The sequence below is a fragment of the Vicia villosa genome, linkage group LG2, assembly GCF_029867415.1.
Source record: "Vicia villosa cultivar HV-30 ecotype Madison, WI linkage group LG2, Vvil1.0, whole genome shotgun sequence".
Taxonomy (NCBI): Eukaryota; Viridiplantae; Streptophyta; class Magnoliopsida; order Fabales; family Fabaceae; genus Vicia; species Vicia villosa.
In genome coordinates, this window is record NC_081181.1 from 171,828,528 (window position 1) to 171,843,012 (window position 14,485).

General features: G+C 32.1%; 2 protein-coding genes across 2 annotated transcripts; both read left to right on the plus strand.

Moving 5' to 3' along the window:
* Positions 1 to 1,051: 1,051 nt before the first annotated feature.
* LOC131647450 (F-box/kelch-repeat protein At3g27150-like) lies at positions 1,052 to 3,427 on the plus strand. The gene is made up of 3 exons (XM_058917339.1): positions 1,052 to 1,246; positions 1,354 to 1,922; positions 2,313 to 3,427. The coding sequence occupies exons 2-3, from the start codon at positions 1,433 to 1,435 to the stop codon at positions 3,035 to 3,037; spliced, it is 1,215 nt and encodes a 404-aa protein (XP_058773322.1). The 5' UTR covers positions 1,052 to 1,246; positions 1,354 to 1,432; the 3' UTR covers positions 3,038 to 3,427.
* A 7,062-nt stretch (positions 3,428 to 10,489) lies between these two features.
* Positions 10,490 to 13,194, plus strand: LOC131652975 (SWI/SNF complex component SNF12 homolog). The gene is made up of 3 exons (XM_058922979.1): positions 10,490 to 10,819; positions 11,044 to 12,623; positions 12,717 to 13,194. The coding sequence occupies exons 2-3, from the start codon at positions 11,056 to 11,058 to the stop codon at positions 12,787 to 12,789; spliced, it is 1,641 nt and encodes a 546-aa protein (XP_058778962.1). The 5' UTR covers positions 10,490 to 10,819; positions 11,044 to 11,055; the 3' UTR covers positions 12,790 to 13,194.
* The last annotated feature ends 1,291 nt before the right edge of the window (positions 13,195 to 14,485 follow it).

The window sequence follows — 14,485 nt, forward strand, 5'->3', positions numbered from 1 at the left end:
ACGTGCATTAACCAACTTCATTACTGCATTAACCAAGTTTTTACACTGCATTAACCAAGTTTGATGACTGCTAAAAATTATTTTTAATACTTGGATGTTGCATTAACCAACTCCATTACTGCATTAACCAAGTTTTTACACTGCATTAACCAAATTTAATGACTACTGAAAAGTACTGTTCATGGGTGTAAGAATAGCATTACTCAAATTTGGTTAATGCAGTGTAAAAACTTGGTTAATGCAGTAATGAAGTTGGTTAATGCAACATCCAGGTATTAAAATTGATTTTTAGCAGTCACCAAACTTGGTTAATGCAGTGTAAAAACTTGGTTAATGCACTAATGAAGTTGGTTAATGCACGTCCTTACATGAACAGTGTCGTCCATAATTTTAAAAATAAAAATATTTTTTATAAATATTATTATTTTATTTTAAAAAACACTGTTCACCGTATAAATACGTTGAACAGTGTTTGGTGTAAGTATTGGTGTAAGTTTGGGGGTGTAAGTATAGCATTATTCCTTTTAAATATGCCAAATCACCAAATATTAGATTGAAACCAAATTTAGAAGATTTTCTCATTAATGTTTGTCAATTCTAAAATAGTATATGTCACTCAGTCTACACCTATCCTAAAAAAGCTAATATGGTCTAAACTGCCGCAACACACTTTTATTAAAAATTAATATATCAACAGATTCTCCTTTTAATTAATCACAATACATAAATTGTGCCTCATCTTTTTCTCCTTTCTCTTTTGTTCACTATTTTATTCATTCTTTAACTTATTTTTCAACTTTCTGTCACATTTCTAGTGCTGAAAAACCATTGAAAAAAACTCAACTATACTATATGTGAACTATGAAATCACCACACAGTCTCTTTCTCTTTAATGCATATTCATTCTACTTTATTAAAAATGAAAAAAAAATAAAAATAAATGACAATGATAGTTGTGTGTTAGTGTACTCAATGATAATCATGATGATGACACATGTCATAAAATATTAATTCTCTAAGAGTATATTTAATCTCTAAACACTCACCTTATTTACTTAAGCACTTATTTTCCTAACACAAAAATGGAATGTATCTTCATGTTTGATCCTTCTTAATGGCTTAATCTTTCCTCCTTTCATCTCACTTCTATCATTTCTCATCTAAGAAAACATGGACAAACCCTAAAGAAATCAATGGTTTTTGTTTCTATTGGCATGTTCAATCTCATGATGTGAGGTCTTCTAAGGTAAGTATCTTTTCGGGTTATATTTCCAGAGTCTGTTTGGATCGATTTATTTGAGATTATTTACTGTGTTTGAAAGAACTTATGAAAACAACTTATTATTATTGCAGATATTTAGTTAAGGTGTGAACTTTGAAGCCTTTTGTTCATCAAAACAATCAAAAGAAAAGGAAAAAAAATTGCAAGAAAATGAGTTATATTGTGTCTAGTAAAAGATCATTACCTATGTGGAGTTTCTATAATGGTGGAAGTTGCAGAAACTCACCAAACTCCTCTAATGAAAATTCTAGAATTCTAGAATTGTCACTTTCTAGTGACAATGGTTTCTCCCCAGGTGAAGAACCAAAGGATGCAGATTATGTTCTACCGTTACCATATCTCAGTGATGAGATAGAGACAATGATATTGTCGAGGTTTCCTATATCAAAACACTGGAAAATGTGTTGCTTAAACAAGAAGTATTTGAATGTAATGAAGAGTGGTGAGATTTATAGGATGAGGAGAATGATAGGGTTGAAAGAACCCTCAGTTTTTATGTTGGCAAGTGGTGAGAGGAATTGGTGTGTGTTTGATGGTGAATTCAAGTCATGCAAGAAATTGCCAATTATTCCATCTGATTACAAGTTTGAATTTGGTGTTAAAGACTCCTTTTCTGCTGGCACACATTTGTTTGTTTCAGGTATGTATTCTTTCGCACCTCTGCAATTAAATGACGTCTCTGCAGTTATCAACTGCGCTGACTTAACGAGAAACTGTAGTTAATCATTTTAGTCATTGAATTGAATGTGTGAAACATGTTAGTTTGATTCTCGTACATATAGTTCTCACACGTTCAGGGCTATAGATTATAATGACAAGGCCGCGCAAATTTAGAGAACAAAAATGACAATTTACATCAAACTTAACTGATTAGTCATTTTAGTCTTTAAATGTGTAAAGCGATATTAGTATATCTGAACGTAATTTTTATTAGTCAGTTGGTTAGTGTATGTTTCTTTCGTTCGTTAGTTTGGTCTTTAAATGTATCTTTTGTTATTCGGCTTATTTGGTTACTAATTGATTTTAATAGGTATGGAGATTGATGGAGCAGTTATATGGAGATATGAACTAACAACAAATGAATGGTTCAAAGGTCCATCAATGATAACACCAAGGTGTGCCTTTGCATCAGCTTCATCTAACACTTTTGCTTATATTGCCGGTGGACTTGAAACAAAGAACTGCATTGAAATTCTAAACTCAGCTGAAAAATACAATTCAGAAAACCAAACATGGCAAAAACTCCCAAACATGAACAAAAAGAGAAGATTCTGTTCAGGTTGTTACTTGGACAACAAGTTTTATGTAATCGGAGGACAAGATGAAAACCAAAAGAATCTAACATGCGGAGAATTCTTCGACGAAAAGGCCAACAAATGGAACTTGATTCCAAACATGTTGAAAGATATTATTCTTTCGAGTTTAGGATCACCGCCTCTTATAGCCGTTGTTAACAATGAATTGTATGCGCTCGATGCTTCTTCGAACGAGGTTAAGGTTTATGTGAAAGGTAAGAATTTGTGGAAGAAATTAGGGTTTGTTCCTGTGAGAGCTGATGTACTTGGTTGGGGGATAGCATTCAAATCTTTGGGAAATGAGTTGCTTGTTATTGGTGATAGTTCACATACAACTTTGATGAAGATTTATACTTGTTTGCCTCATCATGATTTGGAGGTTTTGGAATGGAAGCAAATTGTGTGTGGTAGTGGAAATCTTAATCCTTTTATTCATAATTGTGCTGTTATGTTAGCTTGAAAAGTTTGAAGTTTGTATTTTAAGGAATAAGTAGGGTTTCTTGGAAATGAAACTCTTCAAAAATATAATTTACCTGAGTAGGGTTATAAGAATCCATCCGAGTTTAAAAAGTCTCTGATTCAATCAATAGAATTCGAACTCAAATTTTTGTGAAATTTGAGTTAGTAGAATTCTTTTTTGGTTGAACCGATCTATTTTCACGGAGTTTGCTTGATTACTTTATTATATTTTATCATTTGATTAATGTTTTTAGTATATGTCATATGGTGTCATTTGATGAAACTACTTGTAGTTGATCATCATTGGCTTAGTTTGTTATTAAGTTTGCTTATGTAATATATATGTATCTTGTTTTTTTATCTTGAAATTAAGTTGAAAGTGTTTAAGTCGTGAATATACTTTAAAAACTTTAATTATGGTGAGTAAGAAGAAAAATAAACCATTATTAATTACCATGCATCAATTTGGTTATTTAAAATTATAAGGACATTGATACTGATGTCTACATCACTTTTCTAATAACTATCAAACATATTTAATATCATCAATAATTTACCTATGATTGGGTATTATTTTTTAGGATTTGTGATTAAGTACATAAATATATGGAAAATGTTAGTCAAATAAATTAGTTGATTTGTTGTTAATAGTGATGTGTGTGTATGATTAGCACTATGTGATAGAACCCAACAACTGTATTAATATATTTGAAGAGAGGATAAGGAGAACTAAGGATTCTCCGGCCTGTTTACAAACGGAGACGGCAACAGCCCGACAAAAAAAAATTACGCACCAATTACAATTACAACAAAAAGATCATAGGATCTTGGCTAAAATCGTAAAAGGAGTAATTGGCATGAGTAATATCTCCACAAAAAGTTCACCTCCGAACCATAGTTTTGATGTTCCAAACAACATCACTAAAATTTCATCCTTCCTTCCTAAAGCACACTTCATTCTTAGTCAACCATAAAGACCATGTCGTGGCTAACCAAACCAAATCTAACTTCTTTACATCTAACTTTTTAGATTTACAAAATAGGTGTCAATCCATAAAACTTGAAAGACACTCATCTTCCTCTATCCCCTCTTTACCTATTCATATAGCTATCTCTTTCCATATATTTTTGACCAATAAACAAGCAAAAAAAGAGTGATCCCGATTTTCCGGTAAAATCCCACAAAAAGATCACTTTAAATTATCATAAGAAAACAGAATACCTCTTAGAACCAACAAATCTTTGGTAGGAAGTCTATTAGCAATGAGTCTCCAAACAAAAGCCTTGATCTTGAATGGCACTTCCGCCTTTCAACATACAGTTGAAGACTAAAGAGAATAAAGCTATTTTATTTTTTTGGGTCAAAGTGTTTATCTTTATCCTAATAGACACATAAATTGTGTGTTGTGTTAATAGTCTATGTTTGGAACCATAGCAAGGTAAAGGAAAGATGGGAGAGGAGAGAAAATATTAAAAAAAAAAAACATTAAGGATTTTATCTCCAAAATAGAAAGAAGTTGATAGGTGATGAATTATCGGCTAAGGTACCACTATAATTTATTTATTTTTGCAATTTTACTTTTATCTTATTATAAAACAAATTATTTTAAAAGGTATTTACATCTTTTTATTGATAGCATTACCGTGGAGACTTCAAAAGAGTGTTGGGAACAAATAATGAGTTAATGTTTTAGGATCGTAAAAGAGGAGGACTAATTATTCATAAACAATGTGAGACTGACTGCTAATCACTCACATTTAAATTCAACAATTTGTCTTTTAAATGTGAATCTCTCAAATTAGTGTATTTGATCTAAAACTAGAATCTCATTTTAGTTCCTTCATCAAGTTAGACCAGAACTCTAATACCATTTCTTAAGGAGTTTGTGAAGATGTTGGGAGAAACATCAAGTTAATGCTTTCGATCACAAAAGAGAGAGACATCTCACACCCCGTAAATTCTTAGGGTCCGTTTGGTGCGCAGGATATGATAGAGACATGATAGGATATCAAGAAGGATAAGGGGTAAATTAGTAAATTAGTAAATCATTTTCTTATGCTATCCTGCTGGATTCTAACCAGTTCATATTGAGGATAACAATTTGAACTAGTGAGGCAGGATAGGATAAGTTTCAGGATTAACTTATCCTATCTTGTTGTGTTAGCAAACGCTGGATTGAGATAGGATATGATACATATATCCTATCCTATCTTTTATCCTGCGCACCAAACGGACTTTTACGGTATTCGATATATAATCTATATTTCTTATTCATTCAATGTTTTACTCATTTATAATTAATATTCAATGTGAGGCTAATCACTCACACTTGAATCATAAGCATTCTATAAGTTATACACACTTGATAACACCCTTTAAAAGTTATAATATACATCATCCTAATGAATACATGTTTTTTTTAAATTTATAATTATTTTTTATTTGATTAAAATTAAATTAAAAATAACACTGCTACAAAATATACATTTTGTAACATTATATTATTACTATGGTTATTTAGTCAATCGTAATAATAGTTTATTTTTAGTCTTTTTTTTTTTTTGTTATTTACTAAAAGACGCTTCAAAACTCTTGGTAAGAGTTACACCTGTGTCGATTATGTAAAGAAATTTTTGAGAATTCTACCCAACAAAACGAGATCTAAAGTCACTCTTATTCAAATAATTACTTATCTCATCAAACTATCCTTGAAACGAGATGATGAATCCTCTTAGGTCTAATGAATGTTGGACATGAGATTCCAAACACAAAAAGGGGAGTGAATTGTGTGAGATTCAAAATTTATTTTCAAAATAAAATATTTTACAAAACGAATTTAAAAAGTTTTTGTAAAACAAACAGAGTAAAAGCTACGAAAATGAGAAAAGAAAAATACAGTAGAAACAACTGACTAGAAGTTAAAGAGTTACAAGATAAGAGAAAACACAAGAATTATAGAGGTTTGATCTTAATAAAGTGACATACTTCTTTGTCAGATAATTATTCATTGAGAGTTTATACTATCTTAAGAGCTTTTAACATGATATGCCCATGAACATCCTTTTACAGGGATTGGAGTTTTTTAATGGCTAACTAAACTACCAAAAGTAGATTTTTAAGTACAAATACATCCACAACCAATTGACAGATTTTAGCCCAAGCTTAACTCACGAATCAAGAGAGAGCTTTTAATAGGTGGCTAAGCTCACGAACCGACTGGAATTTTTAATAACATAGATCTCCCTAACCAAATAGAGATTTTACTTGGTTTAACTCAACAACTAAAAGAGAGCTTATTGTTGAAAGTATATTGGAGTACTTTTAGATTATATCGTTTCCACAGGGATTATTGCGATACCACCGCCGTTCTATAGTCTATGTTGTCTTGAGTTAAGGTTACTTTGGGTTTGGTTTAAGATCATTCAACAATTTAGTAGCAAGGATTAAAATTAAGAAAGTTCTAAGTTTAAGAGAATGTATCAAGATTCGATTTCACCGACCTAACTTTGTATGTCAACCTATAAATATATATATATATATATATATATGAACTTGTTAACGATCAATATAATTACGTATCGACGTCTATACCGTCCGTGTCCGCAACGATATAGCTAGATTTACCGTATTGTTTAACCGCCGATTTCTCCTCCGCTTAAACAATACAAATAACGTTTTATAAACCGATACAACGTAAATATCAAACGCTAAATCCATGTCTGCAATTTATAGTTTGATAGATGATAAAATTAGGTCAAGGTACAAATATTGATGTCTCAAACATTTATACCATAGAAAAGCTTTAATAAACAAACTAAACCATCTATATTGATCATCACTTGTTCATACACATATATTCACAAGAAAAACATACAAAAGTAAAGGAAGATTACATCTTATCTTGATACAAAAGAGATTTAGCTATCCATAGACATGATAGCTTGCTCAATAAGGTAAGGATGAAGAATAACAAGCATCTACGGCGATTAATCGACGATCAAAGCTTCGATTCTTCACTTCTCAGTTTGCTACAGTAGAAAATGGTGTAATGAGCTCTGAAAAAGATGAATCCTCCACAAAATATCTGATTTGCTCTTTATATAGCAATTATGTTTTCTGTCCAGGGCGCGTCGCGCCCTCTAGCGCGCATCGTGCCATGTCACTTGCAGATCAAACCGCCCAAGCGCACAATTCTCTGTTGGAAGCTTCACAAAATATCTAAACCCAGGGCGCGACGCGTCCTAGTACCGCGTGACGCGCGCTAAGCTCTGCCCACCAGACTTCAATCTTGGCCAAAACAAGCTCAAAGCTTCCAAAATTTGCCAAGACCTGTAAAATCATAACTAAAACACATATTAACATGAAATAAAAGCTAAAATTATAAACTACAAATAATTATATAAAACTAAAGGGAATTATACGAATACTTGATAAAATCGGTCGAAAGGTGCCACAAATTAAACTTGATATTAACATAATTTGGCACCTAACACTTATCCCAATATGAGAAAATAAAAAAGAGGGAAGAGAGTGAGAGAATGGTATTTCAAATATGTTTTCTTCTGCGTTGGAAATGATAAATGAGTCATCTATTTGACAAAAGGTGATTCAAATATGAAAATAATTTATGGGTTTTTCAATGCTCGTAATCGATTATCACAAGTTGTTACCAACCATTAATGGACTTCTCCAATCAAGTTTAGGCACTAGAAAGTGAAACAATCAACTATTCCAAGGGTCAAATCGATTATCCATGTGTAAAACATGCTTTTAATTGATTAGTAAATTCATTAGGCTTTTAAAACATTTTTGGGTGTTTTATGAAATCAATATAGGATTTTGAAGAGGTTTGTGTGTGTGTGATTTGCCTTACTATAATTGAGAGTTAGTCTTATACCTTTACAGACACTGATCACTCGACACAGACTGGTGAACTTTCATACTTCCTCTATTTCACAATTTTGGAGCTTCTGGTTCCTTGCCACATTATCTTTAACTTTAGTACTTGACTAGAACCTTGAATCTTATTCTGATGAGGCTAGAGATAACTTGTCATGATAACCTCAATCATTAGACAAACCTCTTTATTAGAGATCTTCGCTAACTTCACCGAAAGTCGCTTGATATAAGGTGTTGTTTTCACAGATAAGCGCAAATAACTTGACCTTCAAGAATAAAAATCTTGATCACCACAACTTGATAAAAACGCATTAATCAATCATAACATTGATGTTCAAACACATCCATTTGATCACTCCATTAGATTATCTTTAGGTTTTATCTTGATCAATAAATTTTGATCTTCAAGCACCGTAACTTGGTCCACACATCAAGCACCATTATTTGATCAACACGTCAAGCATCATTTCTTGATCCACATATCAAGCATCATCACTTGATCAACACGTCAAGCACCATCACAACTTTGATGTTTAAGCACATCCATTCGATAATTGCATCAAATTATCTTCATGTTTTATCTTGATCAACACATTTTGACCTTTGACCATTTCACTTGGTCAACACATCAAGCACCATCACTTGATTAACACATCAAACACCATCACTTTCTCCACACATCAAGCATCATCACTTGATTAACACATCAAGCACCATCACTTAATCCGCATATCAAGCACCATCACTTGATCAACACATCAAACACCATCACTTGATCTACATATCAAGCATCATCACTTTATCAACATATCAAGCATCAACACCTGATTAACATATAAAGCATCGTCACTTGATAAATAGCTTGTTAAGCACCATCACTTAATCGACACATTAGATGATATCATATGAACCAGTCAGGCCTTGAACATTAGGATTGATGAAGATTTCTCTTAAGAGCGTTGTCAATTTCAAAACCAAATTAACAAGTTTATGTAGTCTTCATACCTACAAACACATAGATCCACAATGAGATAAAGTTAAATAAAGAAATAAAATTATATTGCTCATAAGTTAAATAAAGGTTCAACATAAGGTTTTGTAGGAAGATGTATACTCTGACTGTTCAAAACGAATACAAAGTTTGTGGGTTAAAAGAGGAAACAAATAGAGGACATTTCTAAGGAAAGATATTAGAGCCTCCAAAAACCATATGGACAATAATAAAATTTTAGATAAGAAGCAAATTATATGCCATGAGTGCAAAGATTTTAGACATTTCAAATCGCGATGTTTAATGTTAGAAAAAGACAAGCCAATAAGAAGTGGATTCAAAGGAAGAAATAAGTATCTCGTGGCAACATGACATGATTATGATGCATCGTCTAATAAAGACGAGAAAAAGAAAACATGGCTTTTACTAACTCACGTAGCATTAAAGAATTATCTCAAAACGAGGAAGAAGATAATGAGATTTATTTATTTAAATTCTTCGTGTTTATTAAAATACACTTTTGATAATCGTTTAAAAAAGCTATGAATAATATTGTCATATTTCTTAATAAGATCTCTTTTCACTTTTGTAAACTTGCTAAAATAAAAAAGGTTTTTATTTTTAAATAATGACTCAAGAGCCAATCATTCCCACGTTTTGGTAGATTCATTACAACGAACTAAGTGATATTGAATTCAAATCTTCAATCTCTTTTTAAAAAATTGGTAAAATAGAGTCACTCGTTGCACGGTAATATATTGTGTCATGCATAATATATTTCTTTATTTATAAGTAGACTAATATTCAGTTATTTAATATTAAACTAAAAATAAATCAAACACTCTTTAGTTTCGGTTTAATTTTTGCTTTATTTTCTTTTTTAACATGTAAATTTTTAATTATCGTAAAATATAGAATGATAACACGGAGAAAAAAAACATTCAAGTTGTTAATCTTCGAAAAATACAACAATTAAACTTTGTCATTTACTGGGTTTATCTAATTTGAATAATTTAAAAGTTGGGTGGTATTTGTAGTAACATATTGACGGATATTTGATTACATAAAAGTAATAAAATTGTGTAAGAAGTTTTACAACTTAATTTAATTTTTTTAATTAATTAGAAAATATATTTTATCTTTCTAAATGTCAACAATGATTAAATCCGAAAATCAAAGCAGGAAAACAATGAAAAGGGTGTTATGATTTTACATGTTTTTTATCATTCTAGTTTACATGTTATGTGATAGCTATTCCATACAAACACTAAAAAAAACATTTTGGTCAAAATTAATGTTTTAAAAAAATAATAGTTTTTTTATTAAATAATAATTTATTAAAATTTTTAATTAGACACGAGTCAACAAAAAACACAATTATATTATCTCTACCTTTACAAAAATAATAATCTAACATTACCTTAAACTAAAAAATAAACAACAAATAAAAAATGTAAAAAGCATGACCGAGAATCATAAAATGATTAAACACAATTTGTTTTATTTTTCTTTTAAGGAAAAAAGAAAACAAATTTTGCTACCATTCTAAACATTATTTGTTTAGAACAATACCATTCTAAACTCGCCGGACAAAAACGACACCGTTTTAAGAGTAAAGCATTTAGAACCAAACGCTTCACAGTGACTAAACTTTGACCCTTTCGAATTGTGCAATTTCCCAAACCCTAGCTAAGGTTCATCATCTTCCAAAAAAATTCACATTTTTCTTCAATTTCTCTTCTCAATTTTCAGTCTTCGAATCTTCATTCAGCTCATCTTTTACTAAACCCTAATTTGCGAAAAATTATATGTAAACAGAGATCACAGTGTGTTCTTACTCGGCTTCTTCTTCTTCTTCTTCAATCAGTGGATCCTCCTAATTCCAGATCGAGGTAAATTCTACTTGATTCAGAATCAGTGTTAGTTGTTTTGGTTCTTTCCATTTTTAGACCGCAAATTTAGGGTTTTTACAAAGCTGTGAATTTTTACATTTGAAATTGTGGAGTTATTTATATACCCACTTGGTTTGTGATTGAGATTAGGACTTAAAGTTAAGATTTTTTTTGTTTAGGTTTTGATTTTTTTTTTTTTTGGTTTGTTCCTTTTTGTTTATTAGATTTGGATAGTGATGTCTGTGAACAATAATAACCCTTCCAAAGGCATTGGTGGGTCTTCATCATCCTTTGGAAATGCTGGAATGCAATCCCCTTCTATGTCTACAAACCCCGTGTTTTCGCAAGCCCAAGCCCAGGCCCAAGCTCAAATAGCTGCTGGTTTTCAAGGGCAGTTTCCACAGTCTCAAGCCCATGCTATTGTTCAAGCACAGTCTAAGGCTCAGGCTCAAGCTCAGGCTCATGCGCAAGCTGCGGCCGTAGCTCATGCTCAGCTCCATGCTCATTTGCAAGCTCAAGGGTTGACTCTTAACCAGAATCAGGTTGGTGGTTTGGGGAATTTAGGGGTTTCGTCGTCGTCTATGTCTACGCCTGCGAAACGGGGTCCTTTGAAACCACCTATGCGACCTGTTGGATTTTCGCCTCAGAACAATTTCTCGCCGTTGAGACCGATGGAACTCACGCCCGCTGCGCGGAGGAAGAAGCAGAAGCTTCCTGAGAAACAGATGCAGGAAAGGGTGGCTGCTATCCTGCCTGAATCTGCTCTTTATACACAGCTTCTCGAGTTTGAGTCTCGTGTTGATGCTGCGCTTTCTAGAAAGAAGGTTGATATCCAGGAAGCGTTGAAAAATCCGCCTTGTATTCAGAAAACTCTTCGGATCTATATATTTAATACTTTTGCTAATCAAATTCGCACGATGCCTAAGAAGCCGAATGCTGAGCCTCCGACGTGGACTCTGAAGATAGTTGGGAGGATATTGGAAGATGGTGTTGACCCTGATCAGCCAGGAGTAGTTCAGAAGCAGTCTCCGATGTATCCTAAGTTCTCGACTTTTTTCAAAAAAGTAATGATTTCATTGGATCAGAGGCTATATCCCGATAACAACATTATTGTGTGGGAGAATTCTCGATCACCTGCTCCTCAAGAAGGTTTTGAAGTGAAGAGGAAAGGGGATAAAGAATTTCCGGTGAATATACGGCTGGAAATGAATTATGCACCTGAGAAGTTTAAGCTTTCGACAGCATTGACAGAAGTTCTTGGTATCGAGGTTGATACCCGTCCAAGAATTATTGCTGCGATCTGGCATTATGTAAAGGCTAGGAAACTGCAAAACCCTAACGACCCTTCTTTTTTTCACTGCGATCAAGCTCTTCAGAAAGTATTTGGGGAAGATAAAGTGAAGTTTACAACAGTTTCGCAAAAAATATCGAACCATTTGTTCCCTCCACAGCCTATAATGTTGGAGCATCAGATCAAACTCTCGGGAAATAGTCCGGCCGGGAGTGCTTGTTATGATGTGACTGTTGATGTTCCTTTTCCTATTCAGAGAGAGTTGTCTGCACTATTGGCTAATGTTGAGAAGAACAAAGAGATCGAAACATGTGATGAAGCGATATGTGGAATCATCAGAAAAATTCACGAGCACCGAAGGAGACGGGCATTTTTTCTCGGTTTCAGTCAGTCGCCAGTAGAATTTATTAATGCCTTGATTGAATCTCAAAGCAGGGATCTGAAAACTGCAGCTGGAGAACCTAGTCGCAATGCTGAAAAAGAGCGTAAATCAGATTTTTTCAACCAACCATGGTAAGCTTTGAGAGCATTCTCTGCTTAATTTTTTGTCCTCCATTATTTGTTTCCATTTATAAAATTTCATATCTTGTTTAACAATTTGAGCAGGGTTGAAGATGCTGTTATTCGATATTTGAATCGCAAACCAGCTGCAGGAAGTGATGCTCCGGGAAGCACATGACACCGACACCGATAAAAAGCCGTAGTGCTCCATATTTGGGAAATCATTTATACCTTTATGTTATGCATTTGAAAAATGGTAGTTTCCCATTTTCCATGATGCTGTATTTGTGAATACTTCTCCATAGTATGTCGATTGTGCAAGCACCGCAACTAGATTTGCAGTGCTGATAATTTATAAGCTAGTTAGGAGAAAAAATGGTAGCACCATAGTTTCATATTTCTGTAGTTCTAGTTCATCTTATCTTCCTGAGATGTTTGACAGTATGGAAAAATTGTATTAGAAAGGATTAATCAGTGTACAGTATCGTCGTCGGTTGTCTTGCGATGACGGCGCAGGTGAAGAGAAACATATGTTGCATGCAATGACTGTGTTGCATAATCAAGCTGTGATTTGTTGCATTGATTTTGGGATTGTGTTACTTGTGTGATTAATGTTATGAAAATCTATATATATGGTCACATGATAAGTTCTTTCTCCACTTATCTTGTGATAAAAAATTTTAATAATTCGTGAAATCTGAGTTATTACTATATGTTAAGTGTTTAATTAACTTCTAAAAAGGTAAAGAGTAGACTCATATTTTAAAGTTAAGTGAGTAATAGATAATAGGTAAAAAGTCGGTTGTTATCTTATATGTTAACTCCAAGATTCAAACTCTGACTTTCATGATTGCTCGATTATGTGTGTGAGTTTTAGTGGTTATGACCACTTTGTATAAATAAAAGTAAGTGGAGCAAGTAATTGTAATTTAAGCTTAAATGTGGTTTTAGTCCATTTCATTTTCATTAAAAAAAAAATCTTATTCTCATTTAAAAATTAAGTTTTTTTCTTTATTTTAACCTTTTCTTTTTCTTCAATTTTTTAGCTTTTTTTCTTATATATATTAATCGGTATTCTCTGCGTGCAACTGTCAAGATTAAACTCTTGAATTTTGTATGGCAAACTCCCTCTATGAGATTTAATACTATTGAATGTGCATACTCTTGAATTTTGTATGCGGCAAACTCCCTCTATGAGATTTAATACTATTGAATGTGCATAGTTAAATTCGAATCCAAAATTTATGGATTTCTGATTAAATTATGGGCCCGTTTGTTTTGGCTTTTTTTTAAAAATGATTTTTATAGTGTTACCAAATTTTGTGAAAAAATTTTTTACAAAGAAACTTTTTATAAAAGCTTCAAATGAAAATTTTGTTTGAATAATTATTCTTAAAATGTGATTTTAGGTATTTCATCTATTTATGGGAAAAAAAATTGGATATCAAAATTTCAAAAAATCACTTAATTTTGAAGCTATTTCAAATAGATTTTCATAAAAATCATTTTTGAAATACAACTTTTTGAAAAAATTATGATTTTGACTAAGTTTTGGTTTTCAATTATGTATGTTTATGTTATTGGATGTCAAATTAAGTGTTTCATTTTAAAAAAAAACGAATATAAAAAAACTTGTAATATTTTGAAAAACAGTTTTAGAAAATCTATTTTCAAAAATACAAAGAAAAAATCTATTTTTTTAAAGCTAAAACAAACAGGCCCTATAAGAGATCTTTCTCTGCTATCTCTTGCTTTTGGATTTCTGCCTTTCATTTTATTTAAATGTATTTTTTTATGGCATGAATAATAATTAACTATGTGTATCTCTTGCTTTTGGATTTCTGCCTTTCATTTTATTTAAATGTATTTTTTTA

Excerpts from the sequence above, each read along its gene's own strand:
- LOC131647450 (XM_058917339.1), top strand. The coding sequence starts at position 1,433 with ATGAGTTATATTGTGTCTAGTAAAAGATCATTACCTATGTGGAGTTTC. Across the intron at positions 1,923-2,312 it reads CACACATTTGTTTGTTTCAG|GTATGGAGATTGATGGAGCA; the intron begins GTATGTATTCTT and ends TGATTTTAATAG.
- LOC131652975 (XM_058922979.1), top strand. The coding sequence starts at position 11,056 with ATGTCTGTGAACAATAATAACCCTTCCAAAGGCATTGGTGGGTCTTCA. Across the intron at positions 12,624-12,716 it reads GATTTTTTCAACCAACCATG|GGTTGAAGATGCTGTTATTC; the intron begins GTAAGCTTTGAG and ends CAATTTGAGCAG.